This window comes from Tympanuchus pallidicinctus, unplaced genomic scaffold (genome assembly GCF_026119805.1).
Source record: "Tympanuchus pallidicinctus isolate F22 unplaced genomic scaffold, pur_lepc_1.0 scaffold32, whole genome shotgun sequence".
NCBI classification, from domain to species: domain Eukaryota; kingdom Metazoa; phylum Chordata; class Aves; order Galliformes; family Phasianidae; genus Tympanuchus; species Tympanuchus pallidicinctus.
Genome location: NW_026294750.1, coordinates 1,227,553 through 1,244,193, shown reverse-complemented (window position 1 = coordinate 1,244,193; position 16,641 = coordinate 1,227,553). Strand labels below are relative to the sequence as shown.

General features: G+C 55.7%; 1 protein-coding gene across 10 annotated transcripts in view; it reads right to left on the bottom strand.

Moving 5' to 3' along the window:
• The window catches only part of ANKS1A (ankyrin repeat and sterile alpha motif domain containing 1A), an 84,289-nt gene that overhangs the window by 6,438 nt on the left and 61,210 nt on the right, over positions 1-16,641 (bottom strand). For 7 of the 10 annotated variants that reach the window (XM_052698307.1, XM_052698308.1, XM_052698310.1 and 4 more), the window contains 11 exons: positions 14,412-14,518; positions 6,345-6,443; positions 6,050-6,202; positions 5,315-5,422; positions 3,136-3,300; positions 2,710-2,835; positions 2,429-2,500; positions 1,955-2,041; positions 1,446-1,583; positions 791-961; positions 287-385 (listed from right to left, as the gene is read on the bottom strand). In XM_052698307.1, coding sequence (XP_052554267.1) covers positions 287-385; positions 791-961; positions 1,446-1,583; positions 1,955-2,041; positions 2,429-2,500; positions 2,710-2,835; positions 3,136-3,300; positions 5,315-5,422; positions 6,050-6,202; positions 6,345-6,443; positions 14,412-14,518 — 1,325 coding nt within the window. The remainder of the gene's footprint in view (positions 1-286; positions 386-790; positions 962-1,445; positions 1,584-1,954; positions 2,042-2,428; positions 2,501-2,709; positions 2,836-3,135; positions 3,301-5,314; positions 5,423-6,049; positions 6,203-6,344; positions 6,444-14,411; positions 14,519-16,641) is intronic. The other 3 variants (XM_052698311.1, XM_052698312.1, XM_052698317.1) reach the window with 1 other exon arrangement.

The window sequence follows — 16,641 nt, the reverse complement described above, 5'->3', positions numbered from 1 at the left end:
CTCTCTCTGACCAAGCAATGCTTTTTCATCCTGTCCTCCTCAATCAGGATCCCAGGGGAAGGTTAACAACACCAGGAAGAGCAGCACAGTTAGCTGGGAGCTGCCGCTCTGCGTTAGCAGCAGCTGGGACCAGTGCATCCCTGGGGTTCATTTGAGCCCTGGGATGAGGTGGGGGAGGGCAGCAGCGAGGACACGGGGCCATGGTGGGAGGTGTGGGGAGCGGTGGCAGCCGGGGCAGCAGCCCAGGTCGGTTGGTGATGGAAGATGGCAGGAAGAAGGTAAAGACCTTAGCTCCAGGACTAACAGACTGCAGCGGCAGGTAGGAGGGGCGGTGAGTTGTACAGGTGTGACAGTAACAACAGCGGGTGTCGGGAGGGAGCGGCACCTGAGCGGGGGGAGCAAGCAGAACACAGACAAAAGGAGACATTAAAGGAAAGCAATGGCTTATGCAGCAGTCCCTGCTCCTCAGCAGCTCCAAGTCAGGCTCGGTTTAGCTGGCACTACCAAGCTGCAAACTGCAGGTTACCCACTGATCTTTGCACGTGGAAACGGAGCTGGATCCAGCAGGGCATCCAACCCCCCAACCCAGGCTACATCCCCTCTGCCTGTCCTGCCCCACAGGGGAAGCCAGGCATGCAGCAAGCCTGCCAGCAAGCAGAGCCACGGGCACTGCAGCACCAGCAGTGCCTGATGCTACAGGCCATGGGGACTTCTGCACCACGAAGGGGGAGCTTTAAGCAAGTTGTGTCCGAGAGGAAGCCCAGCTCCAGCCCCAGCTCCATGTACGTACTGCGGATTTCCTCACTCCAGCTCGTGGTTTAGGCACCGGTTTGGAAGATTTTGTTTCGATCGTTTCTCCCGCAGCAGCACCCAGAGGTTTCGCTCTCTGGGCTTGGAGGGCCAGCTGGTAGGCGACCTCGAACGCCTGCCCCAGGGTGAGGATGATCTCGTAAGTCAGGTTCTTCAGAGAGAATGCAGGGAACACAGAGCTGTTAGTGCACGGGAGCTGCCTCGCATCGCACAGAGCCCCCACGCGCAGCAGCCAGGACCACCTATGGGCTGCTCCAACCCGTCTGGCATTGTAAAGAGAAAGAGCCCAAATGTTTTGCAAAGCTGAGTCTGTCCAGGAATAAAAGCGAGCAACGCCGTCACACTCTCAGTGAATTAAAAGGCTGTTAGATCAGCCTATTACACTGCTCATAATTGAAAGCGTATCAGGGTTTTGTTCACGGAATATTCCCCAAGAGGGAAAATCTCCTGCCCTGGTTTATTCAGCACTGGAAATGGCAGTAATGAAGGCTGACAAATATTCTCTTTGACAACAGAGTTGCAAAGTAAATGCATTTTGTGGCCGGACTCCTAAGGGAATCTTCTAGGACAGAAACAGCAAAGAGAGACCTCTCATGCAGCCCCAACACCCTCAGCTGCAGCCCCATCCCACTCACCACATCCACGGTGCTGAAGACGTGGCAGTAGTGGTGGCTGGTCTGCAGGTCCTTGGTGATGTAGGCAAACGTGCAGAGATCCTCAGGGTCCTGGGCAGCACAGGAGATGTTACGGATCTCATGCTCAGCAATGACATTCTGTAGGAGACAACCACAAGTACTCATCACCCTTCTGGGGACAACAACACACTCAGCAAACAACAGCAGTTCCAAATGTGTACTGGGGACAGGGAGCACAACAGAGACTGGCAGAAGGAGTTTCTCCCAACCAGGCCAGTCTCAGCTCTGTCCCATGGTAGGAACAAACGGCAACACAAGCAGCCCACGTGCCAAGCCTACATCATTCAGACAGCCATCGTCACCCTGGTGCTCTCCCCACGGCTCCCAGCAGCTACACAACACCCAGCCAGGGCTTCTGGAGCTGCCAGATATGATCTGCAGCCCCTCAAGCAGGTGGCACTGCAGGCCACGTCCCTCCAGACACCGGTTTTGAGGCACTTCAAGCTCACCTTGTTAGAGGCATCGATGAACTTCACTCCCTTGTATGTGATGGACAGTATTATGGTCGGGATTTTCTTCATATGCTCTGTGGATTTCTTTAGAAACAAGAACACTCAGCTGTGAATCAGTGCTCCTTTCCTCACCATCCCCAGCCCTGCTAGTGGCCAGGAAAGACCCTCAGCCCTATAACATCAGGCTTTTGAGGGCCTGGATGAGAAGAAAGAAAACCTGCTTCTAATGGAAGCAGACAGAAAGGGACGGGGACCTGAAGTTAAACCTTTTATCCCAGAGAAATCATCTGTTTTCTCACTGCACAGACATTCAAACTACAGGGAAAAGTGCTGGTGGGAGATCAGCTCGGCAGTGATAGTGGCTCCCCGCGCTGCCCTGTCTGCAGGGTGTGGGGAACTGCAGCTACACCAGCATCCCCCGTCCTGCCCCATGTCACCCACACAGCTGTGACTGTCCCCTGGGCTCCATACCCTCATCTTGGCACAGGCATCCTGCGTTGATTCTGTACCTCGGAGGTCCTTGATCAGCATGGAGCCCAGGTACTGTTTGGAAAAGGGGATGTGTTAGCACTGACAACCTGAAGGCTTCATTCAGGCTGGAAACCTTCCAACCCCAAAGCAGCACCACAACACAAGAGCTGTGGCTGCAGGGAGACAAGTCACCCACGGAGCAGGGAGGACTGTGACACCTCCACGTGCAACACCCAGAGCCTCCTCCCCCTCCCCAGCTGCAGAAGCCAAAAGCCACTTACGTTGGCCTCGTACCCGCAGGACTCAAAGATGAGCTTCTCTGGCTGGTGCTGCCAGTTTTGGACCGGTGCGTAGGGGGCAGCCAGGCTGGGGGGGCGCAGGGTCAGCTTTGACTCCCGACGATCCTCCTGGAAGGGGAAGGAATGCAGGTGTGAAGGAAGCGGGTCCATGACAGGGTGCAGCACAGATCTTAGCAGGGCTTTGTGGGTTGATGCAATTGAGATTTGCAGTGGGCAGACCTCTAAGGGGCTGGGAGGGGTGAAAGCGACACTGCAGTGCATGTGCAAGTCACCGTTTTTAAGGCGAGCTAGGCACAAGCAACTTGCTGGCATCAGCTCCTAGTTTTTGAAGCCTCGACTCCTCAATTAGGGGGTGATGCACTGAGCCATGCAGAGGGGCCCACAGGATGCACAGCAGCACCCACTGACCTGTGCTTTGTAGCGCTCAACTTTGGAGTACGTCGCCAGCTCGCTGCCACGCTCGTGTTGCCTCTTCCCAGAGTCCCCGGAGGGCAGCAGGAGATCAGCAGATCTGCCTGTGCAGGAGTCGTTCTGGCTCAGAGGTGACGACGTCTGGGACATCAAGTCCTGGCACTGGAACAGGCAGACACCAACAACCACCCTGGTTAGCTGGTGCCACCAAGAACCATCCTGGTTAGCCGGTGCCACAGCCCTGCGTGCACTGTGCCCCTCTGGCTCTGCCAGCCCTGCTCAGAGGCTGCTGCCACCCTCCAGCACCGCACACAGGATGCAGAGGTGATGAGGCAGTTGCTCAAGGTGTGAGGAAGGGAAGAAGTGGCCACACACAAACCTGTGCCTCTGTTTCTGGCTGGGATTATTTCTCCCTAGGAACACCAGGAGCTGGCACTGCAGGCTGCTCCTCCCAACACCCAACAAAGGTGCAATAAGCTGAGCAATCAGGATCAGCTCCCGCCCTGCAGCCTTCAGGCTCACTGCCTTCATTCACCTCATTTATTTCCCACTCAATGCCCCTGCTTTGCTCCAGGACCGTTTTGGGCAGGTGTCTGCCTTGTCCTGCCCTGTCTGAGGAGGGCAGCAGGCACGCAGCACAACGGGCTCCGGAGCATCGAGCTGCCCCTTCTGGAGCTGAGCACCCGGCTGCCCAGCGTCAGCTCAGCCCAGATGCCTGACAGCAGGGCTCCTCCCGCAGGCAACGCTCACTGCCTGGACGTGCCAAGCAGGCAACACACGGAGCTCACAGCTGCAGCACGCATCAGCCCTATTCAGAGGACTTGCTTAATTTGCCATTGACGTCCTTCCGCTCCCCAGCCAGAGCCGGGCGCTGGAACGCACCAGCTGCAGCACCAGGAAGCTTTGGAAATGGCCCATTCTCTTTTCCAGCCCGCCCCCCCAGCCAGCATATCAATCAGCTGAGGCTACACAAAGAGCTCCTCTCCTCGCCATCGCTCTGCCTTCAGCCCCATCATCTCAAGAGGATGTTTGGGAGGAGCTGCCTCCCTCCCACCTGCGCACTTGTGGTCGGAGCACTGGGGTGAAGCTGCAGGGTTGTCCCCTCCTGGCCCCCAGGCTCTGTGTGCAGCAGCACAAATCCTCACTTTTTGCTCCCAGGTGGCAGCTTTGTAGGAAGAATGGCAATTCTGAGCGCTCCCCTCTCAGCCACCCCCAGCACCGAGTGTCTGGCATCCTATGGCTCCCCTGCCCCAAAATTCATCTGCTGCTTTGGCTGGAGTACATCAGTCCTGGCAAAGGGGAATATTTGCTGCTGTGTGGTTCAGCCAGAGCTCAGCAATACTGTAATTTGTTGCAGCTCTGCCCAAGTGCTCTGGAGTCGCAGCTGTGTGGATATGAGGGGACTTTTCCTGCAACTGTGAGGTTTTTCTGCTGTGGGCACTCATGATGTAAAGCAGCAGAGATGAGGAAGAAGCACACATGAGGTCAGTGCTGGCCAAGCCAGAGCCAGGCAGGCTGCAGATTGCCCGAGTTCTGCTTCACTGTATTCAGAGTGGAAGCCCTGAGCTCTGCATCACCGCCAGCAGCAGCCAATGTGGGACCTGCAGAACCATTCCTCCTCCACACACCAGATGTGCGATCGCTTCAACTCTCCCAGCACTCTCTTCCCAGGCCACCAAGTACCTGAGAGCCTGCACTGACCCCAACTACCAGGTCAAAGCCATTTGTTCTAATAAGAAACAAGCTTTTTTTCCTCTCTTTTTTTTTAAAAAAAAAGAAGCAATACTATTTCCAAAGATCACTCTCTGCACTCATTACTCCCAACACCTACTTTCAAAGGACTTTTAACTTAAATATTGACATGGTAGGGTTTTTATCTTTCTTCCTGATTTTGCTAGGCAGAATTTCCTGGGCACAAAAGAAGCAGAGTAATGCTGACTGTGCCCCACTCCCTGCTGGACACCCGCCCTAAAGCCATCAGTACAAGCACTCTGCAGGGCTCTGCGTCCCCCAGGGCCGTCAGCTACCAACCAGAAGGAGATGAGTGAACCAGGCAGACCTGGAATTCATTCTTTGAATGAAAGGGGGGGATGTGGAGTCAACAGAGGCAGAACACAGCTACCACTGAATGCTCTGAACAGACACTGTGGGCAGCAGGGACACTGCATGGACTCACTCTCAGCTGTGAGAAGCGTGGTGGCTTTGCTGGGGGTTCCTCATAGGGCCGGTCAGCCAGCGAGGCGATGATCCTCTTCCGATGGCCCAACAGGTTCACCTTCAGCACCTGTGGGGGAGACAACGCTGAGAAAGAGAACTTGTGCCAGCGCAGGGGAGCTGCACAGTGGTTTGTAGAAGGCAGGACCTGCAGTTCCTGGGGCACCATGGGGTCATTAAGGCTGGTCATTAAGGCTTAGCTCACCAAGTCCAACCCCAACCTGTCCCTACTAACCAAAATCTCCACATTTCCTGAATCCCTCCAGGGATGGTGACCCACCATTCCCTGCAGTCTGGGCAGCACGGCTCTTTCAGGGAAGAAAGGCTTCCTCATACCTAGCCTGCTCCTCCCCAGGTAATGGCCCCATGTGAGGCCATCACCTCCTGTCCCATTGCAGAGGCCAACCCCCACCTCACCACAAGCTCCCTTCAGGACATGAAGTCACCTCTGAGCTCCTCTTCTCCAGGCTCAGCCATCCCAGCTCCCTCAGCTGCTCCCCATAAGACCCCTCTGTGCTCCAGGCCCCTCAGCTCTGTTGCCCATCTCTGGATATGAGGGGCCAAGAGGGGCTGCTTCTCTGCCCTCTGCACAAAGCAAAGCATCCCCATTCCAGCAGTCTGTTTGCATTTAGCACTGCTCCCTGCAGGGAATGCAGGCAGGACCCCAGCACTGTGGGGACAGGCAAACAACACTCACATTGACTATTTCAAGCTCCCAGAGGTTTTTCACAGTGTCAATAGAGCTGTAGCCGCTCGAGAGGAAGGACTGGATGTAATCCTGCAGCCCCAAGGAGTCGAGCCAGGCAGGGACGGACGGCTGGCTGTTCCCATCACAGCCCAGGGGCTTCAGCTACAAAAGCAGAAAGCAGAGAGGGGTTAAAGCCACAGGGGGCAGGGATCCCAAAGCATACAGTGTCTGCAATTAGCACCGTGCTCAGCCTTTTTTTCCTCTGTCTCACAGCCATCCTGGGCAGTGCCCTGGCCCTGCTCACCTTTGGCAGGGAGCGAGCTGCCTGCAGGAGCTTCCGGCGGTGCTGCGGGTCTCCGATTCCAATGTCCCGAAGGTCCTGGTCCTCCATGACATTACAGCCCTGCGGGGACAGGAAGGTGCGTAAGGGGGCAGAGCCCACACACAGGGCAGCAGCTGCCCCTCAGATCCCCTGCAGCCCCGGGGCTGCCTGGGAGGAGGAGGCCATGGACAGAGCTCAGTCCCACAGACCAACACGGGGCACAATGGAGCCGTGCTACCAATGCGCGGCACGGCAGAGCGTGGCTGTATCCCAGCACAGCACGCTGCAGGCATCCTCATCCAGCCAGGGGGGTCCCAGGCCATCACTAAAGCAGCCTCCCCACCACCAAAGCTTTGAATGCTGCCAACAATGCCATTCCTCAACGGCCAGAGTAACACCCAGCCCTGCCCCATACACTGAGCCTAGTAGGGGCACTGGACTCCGCTTATCCTCCCTCCTGGGCCCTGAGAAAACGCGATTTCTTTCCAGGTGAGCATCTGAAAGTCACATTTCTCCTCCTTTCCCCACTACTGGCAGCAGCCCACCCCAGAAGCACCACACGCTGCTGCAGCCCACCTCACCCCCCCTCCCACCGCCATACCTGGGCTGGGCTCAGCTCCCCTCAGCTCTCAGCACTGCAGCCAACGAGCTCAGCACCGCACTGGGACCCAGCCGGGCCCTCCCTGCACTGCGTCCCAGGAGAGGAGCAGGAGAAGGGCTGAGCTGGCAGCGCTCTGCTGCTCCATATTTTGGTTTTATAAGAGGAACCTCATTAAAATCAGCTGTGGGGCGCTACGCTGCTGCAAGGGCACGCGGAGCAGCCAGGGCTCCAGAAAGGGACTGAGCAGGACATGCACCTCTTCAAAGGGCAGCAAGCGTTTGGAATTCCTCGCCACGCTGCACTGTCTGTAGCTGCTCAGCACGTCCACCTCGCTCAGTCCCACCTGCTTTAAGTGCAGCATCAGAGCTCTGCCCCCAAAGAACCGCTGCTCCGCTGAGATAAGTGCCAGGAGAACCATAGAATTAACGCTGCGCTAAGAGCTGCCCGAAGCAATGGTGCTGCCCTCGGAGGCCAGACTGCAGAGAAACAATTATTTAGCAAATGACAGTAGCAAATTAAACCAGCGGGTGGCCGGGGAGCAGCAGAGCGCTGCATACACACAGCAGCCACCGGCCCCATGGAGTCAGTGGGCACGGCGTGGCCTCCGTTCGCCCTTGCTGTGCCAGCGTGCCCCATGACCTCTCCAGGCTGCCCCTTTCCAGTGCCCATCTAAGCAAAACTGCTTGCCATGCAGCGAGGCTCCAAGCTAGTTAAACACTCAGAATCACGGCTTCCTCTAGTGCTCCTTATTTTTATGTGTCACATTAAATTCCCTCAGTGCCAGTCTGCATTCTCAGGGTACTTAACAAGGATAGACAAAGCATAGCAGCTCTGAATACATCATTACAGCCCATTGTGCACGAGCTCTGCTCGGAGGAGCGTCCTTTAAACCCATCCGGATTTCATCTCCAATGAAAAAAAATAATAATCTGCCACTAAAATGGATAATTAAATGCAAACGCGCTGGGGATCTTTTAACCTTTGCCAGCAGAGCAGCTGAGCTTTGTTCTCAGGCTGTGTGCATTTAACATGCCCTGCAGACAAAGCTGAGGTCCTCTGCGCAGTGCTCCCTGCCTCCCAGCCAGGGCTTGGGTCAGTGCCATGCTCCCAAGGCTCACCTGCAGCACCAGGAGCCCCCTGAGCTGTTGGGTTTCAGTCACGAATCTCAGAGGACTGCTGGGTTAAGAGGATTTTAGAAACGGGATCGTAAAACAAGGTGGTTTTTCTTGTGGGTTGGTTTTTACCAGCAGCCAAAAGTCCCCATGCCCAGGTTGGACATCACCTCCCCAGCACCATGGTCCTGCTGCTCAGAACCCAGGTCTGGGTCCTCCAAGGACAAACGCCTGCAGCAGAGGAGGAGGGGAGCTGTGAGGACCTCTGTGCTGCTAGCCGGATCCTCCCCGGCTCAGAAATGCCAATTGGAATCAAGAAAACTTTCTGAAGACAGAGTTGAGACTGTATTGGTTGTGACAAGTGCTGTACCTTGTGCAGGCTGCAGGCTGAGCGCAGCACGGGGCCAGGGCTCGCCCTGCACTCTTCCCCATCTCAGACCTCTCTGTTACCCCCAGCTCCAACCTGGCAGAGATGGGATGGGACACGGTGCTGTGCCACCCTCAGTCTGGGTGCCAGGTTATCACAGAATGGTTGGGCTGGGAGGGACCTCAAAGATTACAGCACCATACAACGGTTGGGTTGGAAGGGACCTTCAGGATCATAGAGCAATGGGATGGTTGGGTTGAAAAGGCTCTTACAGCCCCCAGAACCCTACCCTAGCTATGGGCTGGGTGCCCCCCCCAGTCAGGCTGCCCATCCAGCCTGGCCCCCTCCATCAGGGCCCACCTGCTCGCCTGGTCCACCTCCAGGAAGCAGCTTTTGGAGCAGGGTTCTGCTCCAGGACACGGCGCTTCGCATCCTGCGCTGTAATTAAGCAGCCTGCAAGACTCCAGGTTTCTCATTAAAGGAAAAAAACACAGTCAGAGGGGTTACGCTGCGTGACGCAGTGTGGGCTAGGTGACCCTAAAGGGGAACATGCCAAAATCAGAGCCTCTGAAATCTGCCAGCATCTCTGCTCCAGCAGGGCACTCTGCGGGCGCTTAACTACCCAATTTTCAGATGCTGCTTCTTACTCAGAGCCTGGCTTCGGTCCATTCTCTCTTTCCAGCTAAGGAAGGGCCCAAGGCAAAGAAAGTTCCGTATAGGACATGCAGTCCTCCCCAGCCAGCAGCACAGCATAATGAATCCCAACCGACTCATAGGAGAGCTGCCTTGTTACCAACCCACGTATTCCAGACACAACTGTGGGGAAGATTGGGACCAGAACGTGTTTGCTATTAAAAGCAACAGATGCAAAACCCAAACACAGCTTTTCCAGACTAGCAAACATCCATAGCAGAGTGCCTTCAGCTGGACGAGCCAAAGCATCCATTTTTCTTAGATTAATGCACACAAAGCTCTTTCTTTTTTTCCTTCTCAGTAAATTCAAGGCAGCTTGCATCTTGTCAAGGATTTTGCTGCCACTGCTTTTGTTTTACATGAGTCTGGATGTGGGAGACAGAGCTGGAGACACAGCCTGAACAGGGACAACACGCAGCCCGTGCCAAGGCTCGACCCCACACTCTGAGCTCTCCTGTTAAATAAAAGGGCGGTGAGGGTGAGGGAGGGCAGCAAAACTGAGCTAAGTGAGGGCATCCGGGGAGCTGACAGAGGCACTGAGCTGCCCAGGAGCCCAGGGGTGAATGAAACCAAGTGCCCTCCTTCCCTGCGCTGTCTGCGAGGTGCAGGCTGGGCTCAGCCCCTTCAGAGCTCCGGGAGCCGTGCAGGGCTGCACTCGGAGCAAACACGTCCTGCTGACAGGGCGAGAGCAGCTCATGCTGCGCCAACAGCAAACCCTCCAGCCTGTCCTGCATTCCATCTGCACAAGCACACGGTTTGCACCGTGGGGCTTTTCACCCACGGCGTCAGCACAGCATCACAGCCAAGGGGCCCAGAACTGCCCAGCACCTCCAGCCCTGGGGTCAGCCAGCCCCGCTCCACAGCCCTACATCTCCCCCTGACCCCACATCCAGCCCCCTCACAGCCCCATCTCAGAGCCAAGGGGGAAACAGCAGTGCTTGGCCACAGGAATATATGTCTGCCAGCAGCCTGTGGGGTCTGCCCTGCCCTTACTGGTGGCTGCTGTTTGAGGGAGCATGGTGGAAACGAGGGGATGAGAAGCACCCAGTTGGCTGAGGGCAGACCAGTGAGGTCCCAGTGCTTCCCAAAGCAACAACTGCAGAAAGGGCTCCTATAAAAATCCTAGATTAGTGCACTGCATTTTTGTTCCATTTCTGCCCCATGCGCACGCTGGCAGTGCAGCAACGGAGGGAATCGGTCACAGTTGTCAAATCTGGGCAATTTTATGGAGAAGGGAAAAAAATTAACCGCTCCTTTAATGGCTTTTTAAATGTTTATTGGGCCAGGAGCTGCTCATGAATCACATCTAAGCATTCTCTAAACTGCCAGCCCTGCTTCACCCACTTTGCTCCCCAAAATCCTTCTGGAACCAGCAGGGAGTTCAGCCACAGAGTGAATACATCCACACCTTCCAGAGGTAAACAGGAAACCATCACAAAGACAAAGCAGGGCTCTCAGAGCTGCCCAGGGAGCATCTGAGACACACTGCAGAGCTGCCAGAGAATCCACTGCACTGAATGAAGCCATTCCCACTCGGACACGTGGCAGAAATCCCTGCATGAGGGTCCCGTTCTGCTCTGAGGGGCATTCATTCAGTCTGGGAAGCAGCAATGCAATGTATTTCCAGCATGCTGGTGGCAGTGATAAGCAGGAGACAATGCCACGTAACGGGGCTTGGAGCTCCCCAAGCTGTAAAAACACCCCATTCTCCCAGCGCTGCCATAATTTGATCACTTCTCCCCGATCATGAAAAGAAACACACACACAAAAGCAGAGGTGCCCAGGGCAGTGCATGAGAACAGATTTCTGCTCCTGATGCTGTCTGACTGAATCAGCATGAGCTGCTTTCTGCACCCTCTGTGGGAATCCAGGCTTGAACAACAACAAAAAGCCACGAGAAGTGGCTGACGTCCCTCTACCTGCTCCTGTGAACGAGAATGCCTTCGGACTGAGGAAGAAGTTCACCTGCAGAGCCATCCCAGGGCTGAGCACCCGGCCTCCCAGGGGAGGGAAGGGCTTCTACCAGCATCTGGGCTCGATCTGCAGGATCCAATGGATCGCTGGCACTGCAGGGAACAGCGCTTCCCTCCCTGCTTCTGCAGTGCCCTCAGCACAGCAGTCCCAGCAGGGCACTGGGAAGCTCCATGCACCCCAGGCACAGCACTGCAGCTCCTGCTGCTCACAGCACATGGCAGCCCTCTTAGCTCACACTCCACTGACATTTTCCCTACTCTTTCACCCCCCCCCCCCCCCCCCCAGTTCATTAGCAGTCAAGGACAATTAAATCGATTTATAGTGTGTTTTTCTGGATGACACTGCTTGCTCGCTGCTGCAGCTTTGTGACCTGACCTTCTGTTTGCTCCTCCAGCAGGCGATGAGGCTGCACTCCCCTGGAAGCCCTGGGCTGTGCTCCTCCACGCAGGGGCAGGGCTCTCCCTGCATTTTGGTAAGGACAGCACGGCCACTGCTGGCAACACGCAGCCAGCAGCTTTCACTCAGTTATGTTTGCACCAATAAATCCTTCCCCTCTAAGGAGGGCTTCAGCAAGCTGCAAAGCAGAGATGAAGCATCACCTCCATTTTCTGGCCTTAAATCCCCAGCTGGCCAAGCAGGCCGCTCCCCAAACTAAAGCAGAAGTTTGGTGTCACAACCAGGACACCCTGAGCAGCAGTGCAGGCACTGAAGGTCACTCAGCAGCGATGGAGAGCAGGAGAGGAAGGAGCTGCTGCACAGAAACACCACAACAAAGCCACTGCAGGGGAACAGAAGAGCTCCAGTCTGCAGACCATACTGTTCAGAAAGAACTCGGGTCTTTTAGAAAACGGAGCTCCTTCAGTGCAGCCTATTTCTTCCCTCAGTCCAGAAGCAAAACCACATTCTGTCTGCAACAAATGTCGCTTCTGTTCCTTCCCAGAAGCTCCAGCACCACATCAAACTGACACCCCTGTAACGCTGCTGCCTTGTGGCAGCGATATCCACTCCAACTGCAGTCAGTGCCCATCAGGATTGTTTGCTCTGAGCCATTCCACGTTTGTCTGAATCCAATTGGGGAGATGCTCTCGTGTGTCCACAGCAAACACTGCAGCACTCAGTTTTGTTTTACAGCCTTAACTGGAGTTTGACATCACAGGAAGACTGATTGGGAAGCTGCCTTAAGAGGGGAACACAGCACAGCATGGGGAGGGCAGTGCTGCAAACCCAGCCCGCCTGCAGCACCCAGGTGGCCAGGCAGGATGCATTCCTTGCATTGATGCATTCACAGCAGTGTGCCCTTCCTCCTTATCCTGGTGGTGTTGGTTTGCTCCTCCCTGCTCACCAACTCACTTGCACTCACAGCCTCTGCAAGTTCCAAAAGTGGGAATATTCCTAACAAGAACAGGCTGCTCAGAATCAGTGGGTGTTGCAAGCAATACTTGTATTCACCCCAAATTCCCACCCACAGAGAGACAGCAGAGAGCTGCATTGTGAGGAGTCAGTCCTGCTGTGGCCATTGCTGTCACCAAAGCAGCCCCAAACTGCAGCAGAACTCGAGGTTTGCTGCCAGGGGAAGCACTGACCTCATACAGCAGCTCATGGATAAGGTCCCAAAAAGAGAAGGCAAACTCCTGCATCCTCCACTGCTTGTCTCTTACCAGCTTCGTTCTCCAAGGCCCTAACAGGGACTGATCCTTTCACAGAAACCAAGCCCAGAAAAATAACACCACTTAGTTTGAAATAATCATTAGTGACCAAAAGCAGCAGTTCATAAAGAAACTGTTGTATTAAAAAGGAAGGGTGGACAAACCAACACAGTGGGTGCTGGCAGCTGCATCCTTCAGCGCTCACAGCACCAGGCAGCTTTAATAATTCATCAGAGAGCATCAAAACCAGCATTAAAAACAAGCAGATGATTTGTTCCCTGCTTGTATGCAAAGGTTTTACTCCTGCAACATCAGACGCCGAAGGGAAGGCACACTGCTGAGGGGATTTGGAAGAATTAAACTTCCATGCGTTGGCTTTGAGTCCCGAGGACTGAGATAAAGGGATGCAAGAGGCAGATCTGACATGGGTGCCAAAGTAAAAAGGATAAACAGCAAAGAGGAACTCAGCCAGGGCTTGCAGGAAATCCTCAGTCAATGGTTTGACCATTTAAAATGGAAAGGAATGAGCAAAGGAGAGCGTCCCACCCCTGGAAGGACAGGAGCCCACCTCCTCGTGCTGAAATTCTGCCTCATGCAGTCCATGCCTGAGCACTGCTATCACTGCAAGCGGGCACAGTCTGTACAACCTGCTTGAACCCCCAGCTCCGCTTCTCCCGGGGCTAAAGGAAAGTTTTGTTACTCAACTCCTGCACTGAGGACTGTCAGCACGCTGGTGGGCAGAGCCGGTCCAGGGGAAAGGTGCTAATTGCTGCAATGAGAGCAGCTAATTGCTGGCACAGTGAAAGCCAAAGTTCTGTCAGCTACACGGCAGGTATGGAGTACTTCATTTCAAGTCACTGCACCATCTCAGGGCACCTCAAGCCTTCCCTCCTTCCTCCAGCCACCCCGTACGCCTTCACCAGTCAGTGGCTGCTGGTTTCCAACAGGGGGGAGCTCCCCACATCCCCTCATCCTCACCCCTCGGTGCTCTCGCTGCCCCCATCACAGCTCCAGACCACGTGCCCCCAGCCAGGCACCTCCTCTCTGTGCGCCCACAGCACCAGAGATGCCCCCACTCCCTTCCCAACACAGCCCCCAGCGGCCCATCCAAAGGCTCACATCCAGCTTCAGCAATTCCTTTTGCAAAACCCAAAGGCGTTTCTTTAAGCCACACAGAAGGGGCTGCTCCCACTCCCAGCTCGCTGTCCCACACCAGGATCTGAGCTCAGCACCCGGCCCTGTTTCTGTCCCACCATGTGAAACATGGGGCTGCTCTCACCCTTAGGTTTCAGAGCCAGCAGTGCCAAGGCAATCAGGTGCAGCTCATCAAGCCCTGAGGCCCGCTCAGAGCGAGGATACCTCCAACAAGAGCTCTCCCACCCCCAGCACAGGCAGTTTGCTGCTTTCTTCACACACCAACAAACCTCAGTTCCAACTTCTCCAGCAAATCACATCGCGGGGATTTGAGGCGGTAGAATCAAATTTGTATCAGAAACAACGGAACCAACGGCGCAGAGGGAGGAACCAACACAACCCTCACGTCCTCCTTCGGTCCAACCTTGTGTGCAGCCCCAGACCCACCCTGCTGGGCTGCAGAACCCGCATCAGGGCTGACCCAGCATCCCGACATCGGCCCGCGGGTCCCAGCCCACTTACCAGGAAACGGACATCATCAAAGCCGTTCAAAAGCAGCTTACTCTCGTACTGCTGCAGGCCGATGGACTCCAGCCACTCCCCCACGCTCTGCTCCAGCATCCGAGAACCTGACGAGAGAGGAATCGGCAGACGCTTGAAAAGGGAAAAACTGTTAAGGCGGTAGCAGCGGCACTCTGAGGAAGACAGATGGCATTGCCACATCATAGTCATTACCATAAGGAAACTCAAAAAATTATGCTCAGAGTACAATCAATGGGCTGGCAGACAATTCCTCTCGTGTGCACAGAGCACGGACAACGAGCCTCCAGCACATCCAAAGGCTCCGGGTCTAATTGTATCCCAGTGAGCACTCAGAGAAAGGAACCCCGCGCCCGAGCAAAGCGCCCTGGGAGCAGGACGTCATCACGTGCACTGCTTGCAGGGCTCGGGCAGCTCCTCGCCAGGCAAACACACAAAGCCCAACCCCACGGGGATGCTGGTGCTCTCCTTGGTTCATCAGAAGGGGCGGGAGGAGGGCGGCCGACTTCCAGCCCCGCACTCCCCGCTGGGCACAACCAGGAGCGCCGCTCAGGATCGCGCAGCACCGTGTGGCTCCTCTGCTCCACGTGGCTTTGGGTGCGCTGCGCTGCCCAGCGGGGCTGCAGGGAGGGCCAGGAGCAGTGAGGGCACAAAGCAGCTAGAGAGAAAATGCATCTTCATGCAGCCGGGACACAGAACGCACACGGCGGAGGTTCAGGAAAGCAGCAGAAGCCAGACCAGAGCAGCTGTCCGCAGGAAGACATGCAAGACAAAGAAAGCACACAAACTGCAGCAGAAGATAAGAAGGGCTTTTACTTTTTTTCCCCAAGCAGTCCTGAAAGAGGCAAACCATGGTAAGGGCTTTTTCTTTCCATTAGTGCGTTAGGAGGAGCAGAGGAGAGAGCGACCCCGAGCACGAATCCGAGGGTCCCAACACAGTCATGTCACCGCCTATCCGGACGATGGCACCTGGGCACGCTGCTCGTGCCAGGCTGGCAGAGCCCAGCTACACCTGCACGTGGGCTGACAGCCAGGAGGGCAGAGGAACCGGTGCCCCCAGTGCTGGCAGCTGCCTGGTGCACGCTGCTGTGTGCCCTTCCGTCATGTTCTGCAGCTGAGCGCGGCTGCTGCATGCGAGCCCCTGACTCAGAGGGGCAGCAGCTCTGGAGGTTGAGGCATTTCAGTTCCTTGCTTCCAAGCCGCGGCCAAACAAAAAGAGACCAAGAGCGAGCACACCCTCTGCTCCTCCTGCAGCAGCTCAAGTCTGAGATGTGCCTCAGCAGCTCCTGGCAGCCTCTGGTAAATGAGGATCTTCCCAACAGCCCGCAGCAGCTTTACAGACAAGCTCTCCTTCCTTCACCCCTGGGAAGAGAAATCTGGGGACTTGTTACTCTCCTCTGGAAAAGCTTAAGAGATGACAAGAAAAGTTCAGAGATCTCCTTCTCATCAGGGCATTTGCTATGCAAGACAGCAGGATTTTCTTCAGTCTGCTTAGCACGTCTGTGTTTCAAGGGTATATGCAAATAAAAAGATGATCAAGAAAAGAAAAAAAAAACCAACCAACACCGAGTTTGCTTCCTTTGAAGCTTCAGGTCACCTGCAGCTGTGTGGAACCCTCCGAGCCGTCCTTCCACCCCCGCCCACTGCAATGGCTGCACGGTGTGGAGCTCGCAGCGCTGCCTGGAGACGCTTGGGGTGAGGGATCCTCCGGGAGAGCCGGGGTCGGGAGAGCGGCCAGCCCTCCTAGCACAGCTGCAGCACGAGAGATGCAGAGATCACCAAGGGCCGCTGTCTTCCTCCCCTAGCGCAGCCTGTGCAGAAGGGCAGTGTTTAAACCTGGCATTGCCGTGCTGAGCTCTGGGCTCTCCATCCTTCCCTCCTGTGGGTTCCCCCGGCGCGCAGGCAGCCGGCAGCGATCGCGTGTCCTTGCAGAGCTGCAGCAGTGCTTTGTCTGAAGGCAGCCAGCTCCACGCTCGCAGTCCTGTCTGCTGCTCTCGCATCGCCTGTCCCTCCCTTCTCTCCATCCTCTTTTACCCCTCCCAGCTTTTCCATCCAGCAAGCAGCCTTCGCAGCAGAAGCCGCAGGAGAGGGGAGGGAGACGGCAGCTTTATCACCCTCCAGTGGAAATGACTGACTTCTCAGTGTTTGCTCGGTGACGGACTGCACGGCTCGGGTTTTGAAAGAAGCGATGTTACAGGGCTGCTCTGACAGT